The 24,515-nt window shown below is 43.6% G+C and overlaps 1 protein-coding gene across 6 annotated transcripts in view; it reads left to right on the forward strand.

Moving 5' to 3' along the window:
- TNRC6C (trinucleotide repeat containing adaptor 6C) overlaps window positions 1–24,515 on the forward strand; it is a 288,331-nt gene that overhangs the window by 137,572 nt on the left and 126,244 nt on the right. For all 6 annotated transcript variants that reach the window (XM_075349542.1, XM_075349541.1, XM_075349540.1 and 3 more), the window contains exon 4: window positions 23,342–23,659. In XM_075349542.1, coding sequence (XP_075205657.1) covers window positions 23,342–23,659 — 318 coding nt within the window. The remainder of the gene's footprint in view (window positions 1–23,341; window positions 23,660–24,515) is intronic.

The raw sequence follows: 24,515 nt of genomic DNA on the forward strand, positions 1-24,515 counted from the left end.
AGAATCTCCCAAAATAGAAATAAAGATTGTTTGGTGCATAGCTTTAGGGTCTTCTTGGCCAGTCGATTCGGCAAGGCCCTATACTCTTATGTTACATCTCCTGTACCTGTTATCAAGGTCTTCAATAGGAGTATGCAACTTGTTCACAGGTCATTTTGGGATGTTATCACCTTTTGAAGCGCTGACACGTGACCTAGTAACGTGTGGGTCTTCTTCCAGAGAGGCTAGCCTGCCTGCAAAATTATGCAAATTGTTTGTCTCCATTTTGGACCTTGACTTTAGCAATTAAAGAGCTAAAGTCCTCTATGGATGGCAGACCACTCAAACTTTTTCCAATCCGAAGAAGATAGGAGGCGGTGGGGACCATGATCCATGAAGTTTTCTGCCGATGAGGCAGTGGACATGCTCTAAGCCCCTATCTTTGGTATGGTCTGAGTGCAGATTCCCCCCCCCAGGTCTGAGTAACTTCTATGAGCCCCATCATTATTTAATAGAACAGAGGCACAGGGTCCCGCAGCAAAGACCCAACGGACTTCTCATTTACTGACTGCCCCAGGGCTGTGGATGGCGTTGAGTCCTCACTGTAGGATACAGGCCCAGAGGCACTCTAGCCCCAGATCAGACTGAGATGGTAAGGCCAAACCGTGACCAAAAACATAGTCTACCTCTTGGCTCCTCTCCTTCACATCCAAAGAGACTGGAGCTTCTCCTACATCAGAGGTGCCAGCAGAACCGACCACCGAGAGGGTAGCAGACACGAGTGAACATGGCTCTGCGCCGTCAGAGCATGCCAGCACCTTGATAAAAAAAAAAAAAAAAGCGTCCAACACTGTGGTGGGGATATCTGTGGTGGAGCCAGGAGCCACAAAACACTTCACCCTCCGAGGCCCCATGTCAAGAGATCTTTCATACGACCGGTGACGTGCTGAGAATAAGGACCTCATTTATCAAATTTATATTATAACTAGCTGTACTACCTGGCTTCACCCGGGTTAATAACTGTTGTTAACAAAATAGAATGTATTAACAAAAATGTATTCTGTACACAAAAACCACAAAACAAATAGAAATGTGATTATTAAAAGGCAAAAACTAAGCTAATAGAAGCATTTCACAACATATATTTCAATACCACAGACCTTCCAAACAGATTTTACTAAATTGGCTAAGTAATGTGCTCAGTCTGTCTCTTTCCCCGTCTGCCTGTCTCTGTTTGGCTCTTTTTTTTTGTCTGTCTCTATCTGTTTCTTTCCCCATCTGTCTCTTTCCACGTCTCATTGCCTGTCTCTTTCCCGGTCTCTGTCTGTCTCTTTCCTTGTCTGTCTCTATCGAGGTCTGTGTCTTTCCCCATCTATCTTTGTTTCTCTCTGGTTGTCTCCTTCCCTGTCTGCCTGTCTCTTTCCAGGGTCTGTCTCTTTCCAGGGTCTGTCTCTTTCCAGGGTCTGTCTCTTTCCAGGGTCTGTCTCTTTCCAGGGTCTGTCTTTTTCCAGGGTCTGTCTCTTTCCAGGGTCTGTCTCTTTCCAAGGTCTGTCTCTCCACCGCCATCTTATTACATCACATATAAGCTTCTTATACTATGAATGTCTTTTGTTCCTATATCAACCAATCACAGCTCCTAATAACCTGTAGTCCCAGGCTCCATTTACTTTACTGGAGCCATGTTTTTTGGAGAGTAACTGTAAAGCGCAGGGTTAAATTTTCCCATCAAAATATAGTCTACGACGTTCCCTGGGTCACATGAGGCATCTGTGCAAAATTTTGTGATAATAAATGCAACGGTGTGGATTACTTTAGCGGGGACACACACACACACACACACACACACCTACACACACCTTTTATATATTAGACTAGCTGTTAGCAACAAATATACGAAGGACAGATTTATCAAAATTATCCCCTAATAATCTGGGTTATAACTGCAGCTGGATTGATGAAGTCAAAATCTAGTAATCCAGGGGCAGCTTAGAGTAAGGTGAACTAAAAGAGAAGTAATAAGTGTTACTTAATATTATTAGGCGCGTCCTTTTTTTTTTATTAATTTTCTATAACAGTGGTCATAATGAAGTGTGATTGCCTGGGAGTGGCATTTAATTAGTAGAATTCAATTTGGCGACTTAACCACATCCGACATTCATACAGAAAATTGCCCTCTCCTAGTCATTCCTCATTGGTGACACGCAATAAGTTAATTTAGCTTTGCTTCTTTGGGGACATTTGTGAGTGGTGGCTTAGAGGTTTCCATAGCGACGGACTGACGAACGAGCGCCGTCATGCATGGTAACAAATACTGGAGCATAGCTTAGCACAGGAGAGGACGCCCATCACTCTACAAACACTGACAGATGGGTCTTGTTTGTCAGACGTCTGTATTCCAGGCTGTGCTGCCTCTTATGATCTCGAGAACCTTTCATTTACATTCATAGGGCACCTGGATGCCGGCTTTATGTTGAAGACTATGCCTGCATTTGATCTGGCTTCTTGTCCCAAAACTAAATACTCCCTTTTTTTTTTTTTTTTTTTTTTTTTACCATGGAAATGTAATTTTTCTTTGAAGTCAACTAATGTGATGCAAGATTTGTAGTTGACCTATAATATCTTTATCTTGAAGGCATATATTATGCTGGAATGTATAGATTATATTACACGTTTTTTTTTCCCGACAGATCTAATTCTATTCCCGCTATACACCACTTAAATTTATATATATATATATATATATATATATATATATATATATAATTTGTGTGTGCATCTCAGTAAATTAGATATCATCAAAGGGTTAAGTTATTTCGATTCAATACAAAAAGGGAAATATATTATGTAGTCCTCATTACACACAGAGTTATCTATTTCAAGTGTTCTGTTAATTTTGATGATTATGGCTTACAGCCAATGAAAACCCAAAAGTCTATCTCAGAAAATTAGAATATTACAGTATATAAAACCAACTGAAAACATAATTTTAAACTCAGAAATGTTGGCGCCTATTGAAAAGTCTGTACAGTAAATGCCTCGATACTTGGTCGGGGCTCCTTTTGCATGAATTAGTGCATCAATACGGCGTGGCATGGAGGCGGTCAGCCTGTGGTACTGCTGAGGTGTTATGGAAGCCCAGGTTGCGTTGATAGCAGCCTTCAGCTCATCTGCATTGTTGGGTCTGGTGTCTCATCTCCCTCTTAACAATACCCCATAGATTCTCTGGCGAGTTTGCTGGCCAATCAAGCACCATGATACTGTAGATATTAAACCAGGTATTGGTACTTTTGGTAATGTGGACAGGTGCTAAGTCCTGCTGGAAAATGAATTTCCATCTCCAAAAATCTTGTCGGCAGAGGGAGCATGAAGTGCTCTAAAACTTCCTGGTAGATGGCTGCCCTGACTTTGGTCTTGATAAAACACAGTAGACCTACACCAGCAGATGACATGGCTCCCCAAACCATCACTGATTGTGGAAACCTCACACTAGACCTCAAGTAGCCTGGGATTGTGGCCTCTCCACTCTTCCTCCAGACTCTGGGACTTTGTTTTCCATATGAAATGCAAAATTTACTTTCATCTGAAAACAACACCTTGGACCACTGAGCAACAGTCCAGTTCTTTATCTCCTTGGCCCAGGTAAGATCCTTCTGGCGTTGTGTATTGGTCATGAGTGGCTTGACACAGGGACTCCAGCAGGAGTCCACTCATTGTGAATCTCTCTCAAATTTTTTAATGGCAATTCTACCAAGGCTGCGGTTATCCCGGTTGTTTGTGCACCTTTTTCTACCACCCTTTTTCCTTTCACGCATCTTTACATTAATATGCTTGGATACAGCACTCTGAACAGCCAGCTTCTTTAGCACTGACATTTTGTGTCTTACCCTCCTTGTGGAGTGTGTCAATGACTGCCTTGTAGACATTTGTCAAGTCAGAATTCTTCCCCATGATTGTGTAGCCTATTGAACCAGATTAAAGGACCATTCTAATTGCTTAGGAAGCTTTTGCAGATGTTTTGTGGCAATTCTATTTTTCTGAGAACTTTTGGGATTCATCGGCTGTAAGCCATAATCAACAACACTAACAGAAATAAACACTTGAAAAAGAACACTCTTTTTGTAATGACTGTTTTTCCTATTTTTCCTAAATTACTGCAATTAACTTTTTAATATTCTAATTTGAAATGCACAAGTAAGTGTATGTGTGTGTGTGTGTGTGTGTACATACACACAGTTGAAACCAAAAGTTTTACATACACTATCTATAAAGACAAATTTGCATGTTTTTCTCACTATCTGACATGAAATCAGAATAAATCTTTCCTATTTTACGTCAATTAGGAACCAAAATTATTTATATTTGCCAAATACAAGAATGAGAGAGAGAATGTTTAAAGGCGTGTTTATTACTTTTTACAAAGTCAAAAATGTACATACACTAAGGGTAATATGCTTTTAAACGATATGGACTGAAAAATAAGGAGCGCTGATAGTGAAATACCAACAGATCAGTGAGGTAGATCAGGAAAAATACACTCACTTGAAATGGTTGTGATAGTCACAACCACTGATAGAGCATAGAATGATGGCGTCTGCTGCAGCCCCACGTGGATGTGCATACAAATCCGAGTGAAAAGGGGGTTAATGCCGCGCATCAGCCAAAATGAAGATGTAGCACGTTGATGTTATAAACGTATTCTTTTATTCCATCGGTCTACGCGTTTCGAGGATATACCTCTTCTTCAGGACCAGTGCATCAACATAGTAACTAGTAGGATACTATGTTGATGCACTGGTCCTAAAGAAGAGGTATATCCTCGAAACGCGTAGACCGATGGAATAAAAGAATACGTTTATAACATCAACGTGCTACATCTTCATTTTGGCTGATGCGCGGCATTAACCCCCTTTTCACTCTGATTTGTATTTAAACGATATGGGACAGCCCATATGATGTCTTTTTTTTTTTAATTTTCTGATAGTTTTATTGGCAACATCTGAGTTAATTAGAGACACACCTGTGAATGTATTTTAACGCACACCTGAAACACACTGCTCCTTTGTGTAGCATCATGGTAAAGTAAAAAGAAATCAGACAAGAATTCAAGAAGAGAAGAATTGTGGACTTGCACAAGTCTGGCTCATCCTTGAGTGCAATCTTCAGATACCTGGAGGTGCCTCGTTCACCTGTACAAACAATTATACACAAGTACAAAAAAGATTGGAATGTCCAGCCATCATACTGCTCAGGGAGGAGACTGATTCTGTGTACCTTCCAGAGATGAACGTGCTTTGGTCAGATATGTGCATGTCATCCCAAGAACAAAAGCAAAAGACATTGTGAAGATGCTGGCGGAAGTTGGTAAGATTGTCATGATCCATAGTGAAACGAGTACTGTATCAACATGGGCTGAAAGGCCAGGAAGAAGCCATTACTCCAAAAGAAATATAAAAAAAGCCAGATTAATGTTTACAAATGCACACAGGTACAAAGACCTTAATTTTAGGAGACATGTCCTATGGTCTGATGAAACTAAGATTCAACGGTTTGGCCATAATGACTATCATTATGTTTGGAGGAAAAAGGGAGAAGCTTTGAAGCCTAAGAACACCATCCCAATTGTGAAACATGGGGGTGGCAACATCATGTAGTGGGGTTGTTTTGCTGCAGGAGGGACTGGTGCACTTCAAAAAATAGATGGCATCATGAGCAAAGAAGATTATGTGGCAATACTGAAGCAACATCTCAAGACATCAGCCAGGACCTTTTAAAGCTTGGGCGGAAATGGTTCTTCCAAATGGACAATGACCTGAAGCATACTGCCAAATTGGTTAGAAAGTGGCCTAAGGATCACAAAGGCCATCACAAAGCCCTGATCTCAATCCTATTGAAAATGTATAGGTTAAGCTAAAAAGGTGAGTGCGAGTAAGTCGCCCAACAAACATGGCTCAGTTACACCAGGTCTGTCAGGAGGAATGGGCCCAAATTCCTACCAACTATTGTGAGAAGCTTCTGGAGGAAGATCCAAAATGTTTGACCCAAGTCATACAGTGTAAGAGAAATGGTACCAAATACTAATGAAATGTATGTAAACTTTTTTTAACTTTGCAGAAAGTAATAAAAATGCCTTAAAACATTTTATCTCTATCTCATTTTATGTCAAATAGTGAGAAAAACATGCATATGTATCTTTTTAGATAGTGTATGTAAACGTCTGGTTTGAACTGTGTGTATATTACAGGATGGGAGACATTACAGGAAGGGGGCAATATAACAAGATGGCAAACACATGCTTATAGCTTCCACAATGCTACAAGGGCTCATACATCTGACCAACATGCTGGTGGGTGGGCCCAAGTCCAAATTTTGTACCGGGTCCCATCAGACTCTGCAATACATAACAATTTTACAATAGTCTCTCAAATGCTATGACTATAGGTCTCCTGCCAACACAGAACAGGACACAGGCCCTGCAGAGACCCCGGAGCTGGAGGGCTCCTGTTGCTGCCATTCTCTTTACAGCTAGAGAGGAGTCTGACCTGAAATTTGTGAAATAATTGGGAGGTGATGGTTATCCTGGTACATGTACTGTATTTATTAGCCTAACTGCAAGGAATATATAGATTATGTTCACACAGTGGTATTTTTAATCTGATTGCTGTCCTAAAAAAAAAATTGACCTCACATAGACCGTGCTAAGACCAATGCAGCGTGCACTATTCTCTTCTGGTATTTTGGAAGTCTATGGGGGTGCAAAAAAAAATCGTATCCCACGTGTTTACAAATTACTGGTTTTATTAGAAAGATCTAACGTCTACGTCTGTCTTGGGTTGTGTAGTATATACAGGGGAGGGATAGAATTGGAGTGCTTCTACCAGATAGTGTACATCCTCATGGATGTATGGTGTATATATCAAATCCCTATTAGAGCCCCTCCGCTTGGTGCCCTCAATAGAAAAAAAAAAAATCTGTTGTGGCAGAATATAGAGGGTACAAGCATTTCATCCATCTCCCATATCTATATATATATATATATATATATATATATATATATATATATATATATATATATATACACATATATATATATATATACACATATATAATTGCCTTATTCTGTCTGTCTGTCTTGCTCCAAAATTGTGTCCTTACAGTGACCATTGTGTCCTTACACTGACAACCATCGGATTGGCCGCTGGGCTCAGCCTGGCCCCGCCAAACCACACAGATTGGCCGCTGGGCTCGGCCTGGCCCCGCCCCCCGCATGGTTTGGCCAGGCCATGCCCCCGCACGCAATGCTGCTAGGCCACGCCCCCTCATGCTGTGCTGCTAGGCCACGCCCCCTCACGCTGTGCCGCTAGGCCACGCCCCCTCACGCGGTGTCCCTAGGCTACGCTCCTCACGCGGTACCGCTAGGCCACGCCCCCTCACACTATGCCGCTAGGCCACGCCCCTCACACTATGCCGCTAGGCCACACCCCCTCATACTATGTCGCTAGGCCACGCCCCCTCACGCGGTGCCGCTACGCCACGCCCCTCACACTATGCCGCTAGGCCACACCCCCTCATACTATGTCGCTAGGCCACGCCCCTGACACTATGCTGCTAGGCCACGCCCCTCACACTATGACACTAGGCCACGCCCCCTCACACGGTGTTGCTAGGCCACGCCCCCTGACACTATGCCGCTAGGCCACGCCCTTCACACTATGCCGCTAGGCCACGCCCCTCACTATGCCACTAGGCCACGCCCCCTCACTATGCCACTAGGCCACGCCCCTCACTATGCCGCTAGGCCACGCCCCCTCACACTATAACGCTAGGTCACACACCTCACACTATGGCGCTAGGCCACACCCCTCACACTGGCGCTAGGCCACGCCCCCTCACACTATGCTGCTAGGCCACGCCCCCTCACTCTATGGTGCTTGGCCACGCCCCCACAGTATGCCGCTAGGCCACGCCCCCACTATGCCGCTGGGCCACGCCCCCACTCTGTGCCGCTAGGCCACGCCCCCCACACACATTGGGCACCTGTACACCTCCCCCCAGGACAACTTCTCCCTTTATACTCCTCCTATTATACTCCTCTCTGAGGGGTTTGCAGCATGGGGATGGAGCACGATGAGGGGTGAAGCATGGGGGATGCAGCACGATGGGGGGGTGCAGCATGGGGGGTGGACCATGATGGGGGGTGCGCAGAATGGGGGGATGAAACACGGGGGGTTCGCAGCATGGGGGATGGAGCACGATGGGGGGTGCAGCATGGGGGATGGAGCACGATGGGGGTGCCCAGAATGGGAGGTTGAAACACGATGGGGGGTGCGCAGCATGGGGGGTGGACCATGATGGGGGGTGCCCAGAATGGGGGGATGAAACACGATGGGGGGTTCGCACTATGGGGGATGGAGCACGATGGGGGGTGCAGCATGGGGGATGGAGCACGATGGGGGGTGCACACCTCCCTCCAAAACACACACACACCGCCACACACGCACCGCACAACACACCACACACACTGGGAACCACAAACACCCCCCTACACAGACACCCACACACAGACAACGCCGCACACACAAATATATATATATATATATATAACAAAAATCATACATTAACTACACAAATTCTAGAATACCCGATGCGTTACAAAAATTGAATAAGAGAAATAAGTGGGGTCGGCACTACTAAACAGAATAACTAATAGTTCCGTGCACCACACAACAAAGCACAATGTGGGAGCAACTGGAGAAAGATGTGTCTACTGGGCACAGGAACCTAATAAATACACACATTTAGGCAGGCATTTATATATATCAAAAGAGTTTATTAAATAACAAATTAAATAAAAAAATAAGTCACTGGTGAGTGCAATCAGAGCTACCCAAATATCTCTAAGGGTATGTGCGCACTAGGCGTTTTTTTCACGCTGCATTTTTATGTGCGTTTTTGTCTCAAAAAACGCACCCGCGGCTAAAAAAAGCGACAAACGCACGCGGTTTTACCGCGATTTGGTGCGTTTTTTGCTGCGTTTTTGCTCACTGCGTTTTTAATCAGTGCACAATGCCATTAAAGATTGTTGATGGAAAAAAAAAAGGTCTGATGTCATTTCCTTCTTCAAAATGTGCATTGTATGCAGGAGAGCAGGCAGCTGCAAAACTAGTGTATGCAGGAGAGCAGACAGCAGCTGCAGAACTACAAGGCTCAGTATCCTCCATCCAGGACTGAATGCAGGAGTTTTTTGCCCCCCCCAAAAAATGACGTGGACTTCGCCATATTTTTGTATGCTAGCCGGGTACAGCAGGCAGGTACAGGCTGCCCCCAACCCCAGCTGCCTATTTGTACCCGGCTGGGAACCAAAAATATAGGGAAGCCCTTTTTTTTATATTTCATGAATTTCATGAAATAATTTTAAAAAAAAAATGACGTGGGCTTCGCTCAATTTTTGAGTCCAGCCGGTTACAACTAGGCAGCTGGGGATTGGAATCCACAGTGCAGGGTGCCCATGCTTTCTGGGCACCCCCGCTGTGAATTGCAGTCCCGCAGCCACCCCAGAAAATGGCGCTTTCATAGAAGCGCCATCTTCTGGCGCTGTATCTAACTCTTCCAGCTGCCCTGATGCCGGGTGGCTCGCTGGGTAATAATGAAGTTAGGGCTAGCTGTATATTATCAGCTGGCCCTAAGCCCGAAATTCATGGTGTCATGCCAATATTAGACATGGCCACCATGAATTTCTAGTAATGATAAAAAAAAAAACACAACACACAGAAAAATATTTTTATTAGAAATAAAACACAACACAATTAGTGACTCCATCTTTATTGAAATAAAGAACCCATCTCCGCAGTAATCCTGGGTCAGGGTCCCGCGCCGTCCAATCCGGATCCAATATCATCTGATCGGTTTGCTGGAAGGCAAAGTGATCAGATGATGTGTCAGGTTCTAGGGGCTGAAGCACATCACACAGCAGCTGATTGTATAAAAGCCGATTATACAATCAGCTGAAGCATCAGTGCAAAAAAAAATAAAAATAAATAAATACTCACATCTGCTGATTACCGGCAGCTCCTGCAGCGATCGGATGAGAGTCTGATCCTGCCCCATCGCTGCAGGAGCTGCCGGTAATCAGCTGATGAGGTCTCCTGACGGCAGGATCAGCTGATAGCCGGCCGGGCGCGAAAAAGCCGGCGACACCGCGAGAATTACGATCAGCTGATGCGTCAGGTGACTGCATCAGGTGATCCACCGCCAGGTCCTGCAAGCTTCGTACGTGCCCCGGGGAGACTGCACACAGCCAGAGCGGCGGTACCGGGAGGAGATGGGAGCGGGCATGGCACCGGGACCCTGCAGACAGGTGAGTATTATATTTTTTTTTTTCTACTGTTCACTTTTATTTTCGCCACTGCCTCCACCTCCCGCCCAGACATGGCGCCGCACGGAGCTGACATGCACAGGACTGGAGGTGGACGCAGCGGTGACGGTACCGGGAGGATTCACGCTTCTGTGTTTACCAACAGAAGGAATCCTCTTCCTGTACACGTCACTTTACTGCCCACCCCTTGCGTTTATAGCTGCGTTTTTAGTCATAGAAACGCAGCTATATGCGTTTTTCATTGCGTTGTTGAACATCTCATTTAACTCAATGGGTGAAATACGCAGTGATAAACGCAGAAATAATTGACATGCTGCATTTTTGTGGTCACCACAAAAACGCAGCTACAAAAAAATGCTGTGTGCGGACAGCACTTCTGAAAACCCATAGACATTGCTGGGGAAGCAATGTCACTGCGTTTTCAGCACAAAAACGCGGTAAAAACCGCCGCTAAAAACGCCGCAAAAACGCCTAGTGCGCACAAGGCCTAATACGTGCTTAAATAGACAAAAGATACAAGGAAAGCCTGGCACTGATAAACAGAACAAAAAATAAATTGAGTGTACAGTGCTGGCCAAAAGTATTGGCACCCCTACAATTCTGTCAGATAATACTCAGTTTCTTCTTGAAAATGATTGCAGTCACAAATTATTTGGTATTATTATCTTCATTTAATTTGTCTTCAATGAAAAAAATAAAAAAAAAATTGTCAAAGCCAAATTGGATATAATTCCACACCAAACATAAAAAAGGGGGTGGACAAAAGTATTGGCACTGTTTGAAAAATCATGTGATGCTTCTCTAATTTGTGTAATTAACAGCACCTGTAACTTACCTGTGGCACCTAACAGGTGTTGGCAATAACTAAATCACACTTGCAGCCAGTTGACATGGATTAAAGTTGACTCAACCTCTGTCCTGTGTCTTTGTGTGTACCACATTGAGCATGGAGAAAAGAAAGAAGACCAAAGAACTGTCTGAGGACTTGAGAATCCAAATTGTGAGGAAGCATGAGCAATCTCTAGGCTACAAGTTCATCTCCAAAAGACCTGAAAGTTCCTGTGTCTACGGTGCGCAGTGTCATCAAGAAGGTTAAAGCCCATGGCACTGTGGCTAACCTCCCTAGATGTGGAAGGAAAAGAAAAATTGACGAGCGATTTCAACGCAAGATTGTGCAGATGGTGGATAAAGAACCTCGACTAACATCCAAACAAGTTCAAGCTGCCCTGCAGTCCGAGGGTACAACAATGTCAACCCATACTATCTGTCGGCGTCTGAATGAAAAGGGACTGTATGGTAGGATACCCAGGAAGACCCCACTTCTTACCCCGAGACATAAAAAAACCAGGCTGGAGTTTGCCAAAACATACCTGAGAAAGCCTAAAACGTTTTGGAAGAATGTTCTCTGGTCAGATGAGACAAAAGTAGAGCTTTTTGGGAAAAGCCATCAACATAGAGTTTACAGGAAAAAGAGGCATTCAAAGAAAAGAACACGGTCCCTACAGTCAAACATGGTGGAGGTTCCCTGATGTTTTGGGGTTGCTTTGCTGCCTCTCGCACTGGACTGCTTGACCGTGTGCATGGCATTATAAAGTCTGAAGACTACCAACAAATTTTGCAGCATAACGTAGGGCCCAGTGTGAGAAAGATGGGTCTTCCAGCAGGACAATGACCCAAAACATACTTCAAAAAGCACTAGAAAATGGTTTGATAGAAAGCACTGGAGACTACTAAAGTGGCCAGCAATGAGTCCAGACCTGAATCCCATAGAACCCCTGTGGAGAGATCTCAAAATGGCAGTTTGGAGAAGGCACCCTTCACATCTCAGGGACCTGGAGCAGTTTGCCAAAGAAGAATGGTCTAAAATTCCAGGAGAGCATTGTAAGAAACTCATTGATGGTTACCAGAAGCGGTTGTTCAGTTATTTTGGCTAAAGGTTGTGCAACCAAGTATTAGGCTAAGGGTGCCAATACTTTTGTCTGGCCCATTTTTGGAGTTTTGTGTGAATTGATCAATGATTTGATTTTTGTTTCATTCTCTTTTGTGTTTTTTCATTGCAAGCAAAATAAATGAAGATAATAATACCAAAGAATTTGTGATTGCAATCATTTTCAAGAAGAAACTGAGTATTAGCTGACAGAATTGCAGGGGTGCCAATACTTTTGGCCAGCACTGTACATGCATAATACATTTGGATCAGACAAATGACAGTAGTATGATGTGATAAATCATCTAAAAATCAAGGCATGATGTACATGGATTTACCTGAACAGACATGGCACCAGGAGCTGACTGCTAACCCCATTGCTTATGCCCTTTCACTGTGCTGGACTTCCTCAGGGGTACAATGGGTGAACACCAAAAGGTGTGCTTTATATAACCCCTCCAATTATGCAAACAAGATGCAGGCAAACATAATTAGAATTAATAAACATACCTAGGTACTTGATGAGGCAGTAGAGGCTGTTTAGTACATCTGCTGGCCATTGTCTGAAGCAGCTCAAGGTGTAAGGCAGAGACTATAGGGAGATCGTGGCATGCGTTCCACTGTGCGGATGTGGTTGTGTTCAGAATTAGCCTATCACATTAAAATCCATGTTAAACAGTGCACAGCCGTTTACAGCAAAATCCATGGTCTGTAAATGGCTTACAGAATAGCAAGGAGCACTAGAAGATTTCCAAGGTATTAGATATAACACGGAGCACTGAGAAGACGGTCATCAGAAGCAGCTTAAAGGGAACCTGCCATCAGATTTTTCCCTATTAAGCTAAAAGAATCCCCTTCTGCAGCTCCTGGGCTGCATTCTATGAAGGTGCACCTTGGCCCTGACTCCCCTTCCAGACCCCAAAAATACCTTTATAAAACCTGGCGTTAGTTATGCTAATTACCTGTGTTGACTAGATGGGCGGGCTCATTTTCTGCTCCTGTCCCCCGTCCTGCCACTGATCGCCGTCCTCCTTTCTTAAGAGTGACGGGATGACTCATTCCGTCATCCTCCTAATCGCATTTTCAAATCTCGTGCCTGTGCAGTTATGGCGGATCGCGCAGGCGCAGTTTGCTCTGCCATATTGCGGGCAGAGAAGAAAACAGCTGCTCTCGCTCACGCTGGTGAGCTAAATGCGCAGGCATGAAATTTTGGGCGGGTATGAGCATGGCGCTGGTGAGGTCATGCACAATTAGCTCACCGGCGCGAGCGAGGGCAGCTGTTTCTGCTCTTCCCACGATATGGCAGAGCGAACTGCGCCTGCGTGAGCTGACCTAACTACAGGCACGAGATTTCAAAATGCAACAAGGATAACGGAGGCATCATCACGTCAATCAAGAAAGGAGGACGGCAATCAGCGGCAAGAGGGGGATAAACGAGCAGAAAATGAGCCCGTCCATCTGGCCAACACAGGTAATTAGCGTACATAATTGCCAGGTTTTATAAAGGTATTTTTGGGGTCTGGAAGGGGAGTCAGGGCCAAGGTGCTCCTTCATGGAATGCAGCCCAGGAGCTGCAGAAGGGGATTCTTTTAGTTTAATAGGGACAAATCTGGTGACAGGTTCCCTTTAATGGGACTCTGCCAGCACAGAATGACTGTTCAAACCAAAGCTGCTTCTTGATGAGTCTTCTCAGTGCTCCATGTTATCTCTAATGCCTTGGAAATTTTCTTGTACTCTTTTGACATAACTTTTAATAATTTGATGCCTTTGCTGTGTTGTAAGCTGTTTACAGACCATGGATTTTGCTGTGAAATGCAACAAAGAAAATATTAGGAAATTCCTACTAGGACAGCTACTTATATGGGATTATTAACAATCACTGTAAATGATTTGGCTAATTCGAAACACAACCACATCCCAACAGTGGAACGCATGCCGTGATCTCCCTATATTTTGTTCCTTACACCTTGAGCTGCTTCAGACAATGGCCAGCAGTTGTACTAAACAGCCTCTACTGCCTCATCAAGTACCTAGGTATGTTCATTAATTCTAATTATGTTTGCCTGCATCTTGTTTGCATAATTGGAGGGGTTATATAAAGCACACCTTTTGGTGTTCACCCATTGTACCCCTGAGGAAGCCCAGCCCAGTGAAAGGGCGAAACACAGTCGGCTCCTGGTCTCTCTACTCTTTACAGGGTTAAGGATTATTTACCTTTATGTCTGTTCAGGTATATCCATGTACATCATGCCTTGATGTTTGGATGATTTATCACATCATATTATTGTCATTTGTCTGATCCAAATGTATTATGCATGTACGCTCAGTTTATTTTTTGCACTGTACTGACAGGCTTTCCATGTACCTTTTGTCTATTAGCACATATTTAGAGGTTTGGGTAGCTCTGATTACATTCACCTGTGCCTTGTTTTTAGGTTCGGGTTTTTTATTAATCTTGTGATACATTTATGCAGGCATTTATATGTGTATTTATTAGGTTTCTGTGCCCAGTAGACACATCTTTCTCCAGTTGCTCCCACACGTTGACAAAAATTGTCTGAAGGCATTGTCTCCTTCCCCTCTCAAATGGCAACATGCTCTGGATTGTGGTCATTTTGTAGTTTACTAAACCGCGCCAAGGACTAAAAAAACAAAAAGAATAGCATTGTTCTACCGAACTTTCTATTAAGCTTTATTACATCAGCTGGTCTTTACTCACATGTAGTATACAGCGTAACCTTTGATATTATTAGAATGGAGCTATGTGAGCCAGTAGTAAAGCAAGGTTAGCGAGCGTAATGTCACAGCATTGGTGGCTGCATATCCCCAGATACAGTGCGCTGTTCACATTCATGTAGCACCACTGCCTCTCGGTGGCCATCTGCATTTACAAGCTCAAATTTTATAGTGGTAAGGTTAGGCTGAAAGAATGGCTGTTAATAGGGCTGACTTACAGTATATCACAAAAGTGAGTACACCCCTCGCCTATTTGTAAATATTTTATATCTTTTCATGGGACAACACTGAAGATATGACACTTTGATGCAATGTAATGTAGTCAGTGTAAATTTGGTAAATAACTCAACACACAGCCATTAAAGGCAACAGAAGTCAGTACACCCCTAAGTGATAACAGCCAAATTGTGCCCATTAAGATATTTTCTCTCCCCGGTGTCATGTGACTCATTAGTGTTACAACGTTTCAGGTGTGAATAGGGCGCAGGTGTGTTACATTTGGTGTTATCGCTCACACATTCTCTTATACTGGTCACACGACATTCAACATGACACTTCATGGCAATGAATTCTCTGTGAATCTGAAAAAAGAATCTACATAAAGATGGCCTAGGATATAAGAAGATTGCCAACACCCTGAAACTGAGCTGCAGCACGGTGGCCAAGACCATACAGCAGTTTAACTAGACAAATTCCACTAGAACAGGCCTTGCCATGGTCAACCAAAGAAGTTGAGTGCACATGCTCAGCGTTATATCCAGAGGTTGTCTTTTCAAAATATATGTATGTGTGCAGACATTAAAGGGTTGGGGGGGTCAGCCTGTCATTGCTCAGACTATGCGCCACACACTGCATCAAATTGGTCTGCATGGCTGTTGTCCCAGAAGGAAGCCCCTTCTAAAGATGATGCCGCTACCTAAACCTTTTTCCCAGTACTGTAAGTACAGTATATAAAAGTGAGTACACCCCTCACATTTTTGTAAACATTTTAATATATCTTTTCATGGGACAACACTGAAAATGGTAGAAAAGTTAGAATGCTTTCAATAATAGAAGTAAAATAATTAGTTCAAATTAAAGGGACCCTGACAGCTGATAAATACCAAACCGCATAGGTGACTAGTCAAAAGAGCTTCTCCTAGTCCACTGCAAATGGTGACTGGTCTTTCCTTTATACACGCCACCAGGGAAAAACCTGTCACTCAAGGAGAGTGGGTGGAAAGGAGCCGCCAGGGACCTGCTTTTTGACTGGTCACTCTTGTGGCTTAGGCCGGTTTCACACATCCGGCATTTTGCCGCTCTGCCGGATCCGTCACACTCCAGTACAGTGCAATACATTACAATGGCATCACGGCAAGCTCCGGTCACATGCTGTCATGTTACTGGAGCATGTGACCGGAGCTTGCCGCGATAGCCATTGTACTGTATTGCACTGTACTGGGTGTGACGGATCCGGCAAAGTGGGGAAATGCCGGAAGTGTGAAACCGGTCTTAGGCCCCTTTCACACATCAGTTTTTTGCCATTAGTCACAATCCGTTTTCTCCACTGATCCGTCGCAGATTGTGGCTAAACTCATGCGACGGATCCGTTTTTTGATGGATCCGACTAGCTGGGGTCTAAATAATTGGATCATGCGAAGTTAAAAAAAACGGAATTCAGCGACGAATGACCTGCGCCCATAGGCTTCCATTCTACCAAATGACGGACGGTGTCGGATCTGTCGCTGTCTATTTTTTTTTCAACGTACACATAAAAACGTTACTGTGGAAGTCGTCTCCGTCCGACGGACAAACATTCTTCGACGGATCCGTCGAATGACTGATGAAACGTGAGGCCATCCGTCACTAATACAAGTCAATGAGAAAAAAACCTGATCCAGTGGCATCAGTCGCTGGATCCGTTTTTTTCAAAATTCGACGGATTGTGACAGATGGCAAAGAACTGATTTGTGAAAGGGGCCTTATTAGTCCCTGGTCCACTATTAAAGTACCGTATGTCCAATGTGCATGGCTGAAATCATACAGATAGTGCCTGATACATGCTGCCTGCTGATTGGATTGCGTGTATAAGCTGTCAAGTTTCATTTAACAATGTACAAATGAATGAACAAAAAAGAGAAATATAAATGAAATTAATATTTGCTGTGACTGCCCTTTGCCTTCAATACATTATCAGTACTTTCATGTACAATTGCCCACTTTTTCCAGAAATGACGCATGTTCTACAACATTTTGGGGAACTAACGACAGATCTTCTGTGGATGAAGCTTGTGTAAATCCTTCTGTCTCCTCATGTAATCCCACACAAACTCTATGTTGAGATCAGGGCTCTGAGGCCGCCAAATCGTCACTTCCAGGACTCCTTGTTGTTTTCTCTGAAGATAGTTCTTTAAAGGGAACCTATGAGGTGCAATATGCACCCAGAACCACGAGCAGATCTGGGTGCATATTGCTAATCCCTTTATCTAGTAGCATAGGTAAAGGGATCTTTAGAAAAAGTGTTTCGAAAGGTCCTTTATGATACGCTAATGAGCGCAGGGACTAGTCACAAAGGCGTTTTTTCCTGCGCTAATTACGCCCTCTTAGCATGTTAGTATGCCCCTGTGGGCTTTTCATTACCCAGGGCCTTGCGTCATCAGCGGTGACATGCAAACCTGTGTCTGCTGTCATCGCTTCAGACGCTGGGCAGTGCGCATGATCAGAATTCCCCAGCACTTCCAGTCATGCACACTATGAAGCCTGGCGTCCCGGCTTCAGAGTGGTCTGATGCACATGACCAGAATAGCCGGGGACTTCTGATCATATGCACTGTCCGGCGTCTGATTCGGTGATAAATGATACAGATACGCACGTCACCGTTGATGATACTAGGCAGTGGGCCTAGAATAATCCACAGGGGCGTGCTAACATGCTAAGAGGGCGGAATGAGTGCAGGAAGTAAAGCCCTTGCGACTAGTCCACTCGCTAATTAGCATATCATAAAGGGTCTTTAGAAATATTTTCTTTTTCTTTTAATATCTCTCTATGTATGCTACTATAGCCTGGGACAGTTAGGCAGGGATCAGCAATATGCATCCAGAACTGCTCGTGGTTCTAGGTGCATATTCCACCTGACAGGTTCCCTTTAAGGGCTTGTCTAGGTTTGCCACAAAAGTCTGCAGTTAATGTGACTGCAAACTTGTAAATCCTTACGGTGCGCTCTGTCAGGATTCTCCGCCCGTTGCCGGCAGTGAGACCTGGTGGTCTTGTAACCGCATGTATGCGATATGCCTACTTCCTGCAACATTTTGACCAGATGAATACAGTGAGTGCCAGACCTGGACAACCGCTTTATTGGCATTGGCTGTATGTATGTTTTGGGTTATTCTCCTGCTGGAGAATACATTTGGAGCCAATCGGACAAATCCCTGATGGTGTTATATGATGAATTAGTATGAAATATTTCATATTTTGACTCGTCAGTAAAGCGTATCTGCTGACAGTTTTTGCTGCTCCCCAATTCCTATGTTTTTGTGCATAGTTGAGTCGTAAGCCCTTGCTTCCTTTTCAAAGGTGTGGCTATTTTTAGCCACAATTCGACTCCGAATACTACTTCTGGGCAGACTTCTGTGAGCAATAGATGGGTATTGCTGTCAGTGCGGAGCTGATGGCACTGCTGGACATCTTCCAGTTTCAAATGGAAGTAAACATAATGTGCTTTTCACCTGCTTCATGAAGTTTCCTTAGCCAGCCACGGTGTTAACGGTCCTTAGTGGTGCCCATTTTTTGGTGCTTTTCAAAAGAGCTTGAACAGCACATCTTGAAACGCTAGTCTGCTTACTAATGTATGCTTGGGAGAGACCTTTATGATGCAGTATAACTACCTTGTGTCATGTAGTCTTGCCATGGTATATAACCTTCAAAATGAAACTGTATTCCACATGCTCACCATTGTGTTTGGCTAGTCCTCGTCCAGTTTTAAAGGGGTTGTCTGAACCCCAAACTCAATTGTCTTTTTATAAATTAATCTGTAATGGATGCTAGTCTAATGTAAAAGTATATATATTTTTTCTACCTTCCCTTTTTTCTAGATTTTTAGTTGAGTGCCTCCATTTTGGCAGTTTACATGCTCCTCTTCCTAGTTGGGCAGCTTCCAGTACTCTTTGTAACCCAGTTTATCGCCCTTACAACCAATGCTAGTCTATCCTATCTATCTATCTAGCTATCTATCTATTTCTATCTATCCATTATCTATCTATCCCTACAATTTGCCTCTGCCCCTTGGTCTCATGAGCCTAACGCAGGCGCTTGGTGTCAATCACGATGATGTCGGTGGTGACACCCGATCTGCAGAAGAGAAGGAAACTTTCTTGTCGACAAGACCTCACAGCTAATAGAAGAAAAATGTCCCTGAAAACCCCTTTAAGCCTCTAACACAGCTGTTTCAGTTGATGAATGTATTCCAAATCCCATATGAAATAATCATTAAAGGGATTTTCCCATGAACAATGTTCATTTTAAAGTTGACTTTAATCAATAGGTCTTGGAATAATAAGTTCCACAATTGGATGTATATTTTATTTATTTATTTTTTTTTTTTTTAAAAGTTCCTGTGCTGCGATAATCCGTATATATGTGTCCCTGCTTTGTACTGTGTAATGGCTGTGTCTGACTATACAGGGACATGGTCTAATCATACCACAGCTCCTGGGACGGGGAGAAAGTAATAAACTATACAGACATTACAGCTTGAGATCACAAATTAATCTTTCTATGAGGTAAAATATTTTTTAAAAAATAATTGTAAAATATGTTAGATCTTTCTATGAGGTAAAATACTTTTTAAAAACAGGCAGGTAAATGCTTTACCTCAAAAAAAGAATCCGATATGATCTTGTGCTGTGCTCTCTGTATACTAAGTTTTTTTTTTTTTTTTGTTTTTTTTCCCTTCCTCCTCTGTCCAAGAGCTGTTGTATGATCAGACCATGTCCTGTATGGTCAGACACGGCAATTACACATTACATACCAGCGATACATCTATAAGATTATCTTAGAACACGAACTTTTTTTTTTTTTATTTTTAAAACACCTCGAATTGAATAAATGACTACTATTCTAAGATTTATTGATTAAAATCAACTTAGAAACTATCTTTGTTTGTCGGAAACCCCTTTAACACCTATTGGTATAATGGTTAGGTACACATTTTGTTGTCCAAGAGCCACATTGTCATACTTAACCACCTCCAAAGGTTGCAAAATATTTAAAGGGGTACTTACGACGTGAATGCATTGTCAGGACCACCATCAGTACATGAATACTTCTCCAGAACCAATTTTTGAGGTGTTTTGAATTTTTGAGAAGGATTTTGAGAGTTTGTGCTCCAAAAACAGTGTGAGCATACATTGACTTAACACTTTTTGGAGCAGAAACTCTCTATATCAACCTCAAAACTCCAAGTTTTATCATAACCATGTAGCATGTCATTTGTTCAATAATTAATTTCTACATGTGACTAGGATCAGAACCACTATCGTCAGTACATGAATCCAGCACCAGAACCACTGTCAGTACATGAATGCAGCATGAGGCTTACTACAGCAATCAATATGTATCACATGAACATGCAACTCCCTGTATGTCCTTAACAATGTTAAGGAGATGCTGGCAGTTGTTACCAGCCATGATCAGACTATATTTGCCCCCCCCTTTCCCCCCCCCGCTGCACGTTTTCCCTTTTATGATATGTTGCCTCCACAATGACCTCCCAAATGTAAATTCTATAGGTTTTATAGATATCCCTGTGTGAGTTAAATTACCACCACTACTCATGTGCGGGAGTTCGGGTATTAGATGATGATGATGGTTGATCCATGCTTCAGGAGGTGAGATTGTACGAGATCATACTCTATTGTACAGATGGCATGAGTGCTGGTGTAATGGAGAGTTAGCATTTACAGGTGGTCCTCCAGCTTATGATGTTGGCTAAATGGGCTAAGACCTCTGTTCGATATTTATTGAATCTTGGCCAACTGTTTCATAATTAATATATGCAGGTTTAACCACAAATGATTGCATGTTTCCCCGAAAACCCGGAAAATAAGCCCAAGTAGGATTTTTTGGACTTTTTGGATTATGCCTACAAGTCCTACTCCAAAAGTAAGCCCTAGTTATGGCTCCATAAGGAAGTGTCCAGGCAGCTAAAACGTTAAAGAATACAGCAGGATCCTTCATCACAGAAAGCAGACACCCCCCAAAAGAAAGTGGACAAACCCCTTTCAGTCAACCTCTGTGGAATGCAGGGGGACCTGAGAGCGACGCAGATTTGTATGTAAGACTATTCACTTGCCAACTCTAATTGTTTGGAGCCTGGGAAGTGCGATTTTTTTTTTTTTTTTTTTTTTTTTTTTGGGGTGTCTTTATTTTGGAGATAAATTTAGCAGTACATAGAGAATACATTTTAAGCAGGTAATTTTAACCATTGTACATATGGTATGATGGTATGTACTCACCACTATAGAACTGGTTCTTCATTACAAGACTGGCAGGTCAGATAAGAAAATGTGCTTCTGAACCAGTAATAGGATTAACACAAAATATCGATGCTTCAGAATGTCCCCAGTGACAGCCATTCAGAGACTGCTTCTGGCTCTTCCTGGGGTACTGCACACATCATGTAGTGATGCAAGCCTAGGTGTTATGGTCATTATTTCATGGAGGAAATATCCAAACTCCACGAGTACCTGAGCTCCCCAATGCTCGATCAAGTAACGAGCAGCACGCTCGCTCATCTCTAATATTGATATATTATGCATAATTTCACAAACATATTAATTATCGAATGTACGAGAAGTGAGTATAGAACTTATACTAATAGAGAGATTTCTCTGAAAATATATATCTCCCCTTATGAGCCATTTCTCCTCCATTGGTGCTAAAATTTGTCTTGCTCAAAACAAGATGGACTGCCAGTTAAGATTACAAAATTACAGCTGCTTATTGATGCTTAGAGAGGTGGGGAGCAGAATGAGAGATATACAGAAATGCTGCTTTGTAGTAAGTGTTTTATCTCACCACTTTGCTGGTTTTACATTTATACGTTTTTCTCAATTCTGCTGCTTCTGAAAATGTGTTAGGCTATGTGCGCACGTTGCGTAAATACATGCAGTTACGCTGCGCTTTGTAGCGCAGCGTAACTGCATGCGTCCTGCGTCCCCTGCACAGTCTATGGAGATTGTGCAGGGGCCGTGCGCACGTGGCGTTTAAGAGCGCAGAGCTTCGGCTACTGCCGAAGCGCTGCGTAAAAAGAAGTGACATGTCACTTCTTTCCTGCGCTTTGCCGGCAGCTCCTGCTCTGTCTATGGCAGGAGCTGCAGGCAGAGCGCATGGAATCTGCTTCACTACGGACATTTCTGCAGCGATTTTAAAGCGCACATGTGCTCTTCAGATCGCTGCAGAAATTTCTGCAGTGACTGTACGCAACGTGCGCACATAGCCTTACAGAGACATGGAGGAGTAAGAATCCCTCATGTCTTGGTCTGTACTGGAAAAATTGGTGAAAGTACAGAATACAAGTTTTAGAATGGCCAGAAAGTGTTTAGTCCTGCACACACATGATGGCTTATTGTTAAAAGATACCTGAAGTGACCAGGCAAGATGTAAAATGCCAGTGTCTGGATATTTAGGCTCTACCACTGGGAATACTCAAGATTGTCCCAAAATCTTAGCCGCTCATCCAAATATTCCATAAAAAAGGCAAAATAATGGTGCATGATGTGCTGTTTTTCTGGTAAAATGACAGATGCTACAAAACTGAAACATGGTCTCTATTGTTGGTGTGGGACCACTGGGCACCATTGTAGTTCGTGTGGGACCACTGGGCACCATTGTAGTTGGTGTGGGACCACTGGGCACCATTGTAGTTGGTGTGGGACCACTGGGCACCGTTGTAGTTGGTGTGGGACCACTGGGCACCGTTGTAGCTGGTGTGGGACCACTGGGCACCGTTGTAGTTTGTGTGGGACCACTGGGCACCGTTGTAGTTGGTGTGGGACCACTGGGCACCGTTGTAGCTGGTGTGGGATCACTGGGCACCGTTGTAGTTGGTGTGGGACCACTGGGCACCGTTGTAGCTGGTGTGGGACCACTGGGCATCGTTGCTGTTTATCCATCACAGTAGTGATTTGCTTTTTTCTTTCCCTAGGACAGAAAACAACTGTATTTCTTTCTGTTTGATCTACGTTTCCACACTTCAGAAATGAAGACCGTATACTTGATAAAGTACATTAAAGTTGTGAAGTGCTGTACGACATAGAGGGCTAAACAAGTATTTCTTTTCTTTCCTTTAGTGCCAGAACCAATCAAGATCAGTTCCAACCAGCCCCAGCCCGCTGCTCCCAGTACTTCCACCAGCACTGTCCAAAACAGCAATGGCAAGCGAGCACCTGCCAATGGCCAGCAAACTGCGGCCTCCCGTTACCTGCCACGAGAGGTGCCTCCTCGATTCCGCCAGCAAGAACAGAAGCAATTATTAAAAAGAGGACAGCCACTGCCAACTGGGACACTGACCAGTGCGAATACAGGACAGGATACTGGACAAACTGGGGCAAGCCCTCCTCCACAGCAGGGGGCTGGTGGAGCTCACCACCCTGCAAAGACGCACTCTGGTAAGACTAATGGTTTGGGAACTGTAGACAAATATGCAACTAAATCCGTCCCCTCCATCTTGAACCACTGCGTTCTCTTTAAAGCTGATGTCCACGCACCGTGGATTATATCAGAAAATATCCAATACACGTCTACGAGATTTTATAGGAAAATATCTGTATCGTACTATACTTGTTTTACCTGGCACTTATGTGGCTTCCCTGCCGCCTGGAGTCCTGCTAGTCTCTGTACAACTCAACCCCTTGTGTTTCCTCCCATGTGACCACTGCAGTCTGGAGGAAATGTGATTGGCTGCAGCGGTCACATAGAATAAAATATAATTACAAGAGGCCAGGTTGCAAAAGAAAGTCAGCAGACAAGGCAGGGAAGCCACAGAAGCGCCAGGATCGTTACTTTTAATCCGTTTTTAAAATCCTCAACAATTAGGGTTTGTTGTGGATTTTTACATTCCCCATCGAAGATTTCTATGCATCCTTAATGAAATCTGCAAAGCACATGGATTGGATTTTTTTTTAATCTCATCCATTTTGCGACTAATGTATTCTGCCGTGGATTTTACTCTGTAAAGTCCGTAAAGAAAATCTGCAGCAACGTCTAACCCATGTGAACAAGCCCTAAGGATTTTATCAGGCACATATAATGTAATGTGATCCCGATGCTGACGGAATGAAATAACCTGCATACGTGGCAGCTTGTATTCTGCTGAAGGTTATAATGTTTCAGCAAAGAGGGTACTTCTAATGTTTCTAATAGAGAGAATATGCTCCCTGTAAAGCAAATGGAATAGAAGAAGATTGTCCTGTTGCTCCAAGCGTGGGTGGGTGGTGGGGTGGCCACAATCTTCTGGCAGCTAAC

Source organism: Anomaloglossus baeobatrachus, chromosome 5, assembly GCF_048569485.1.
Source record: "Anomaloglossus baeobatrachus isolate aAnoBae1 chromosome 5, aAnoBae1.hap1, whole genome shotgun sequence".
Classification (NCBI taxonomy): Eukaryota; Metazoa; Chordata; class Amphibia; order Anura; family Aromobatidae; genus Anomaloglossus; species Anomaloglossus baeobatrachus.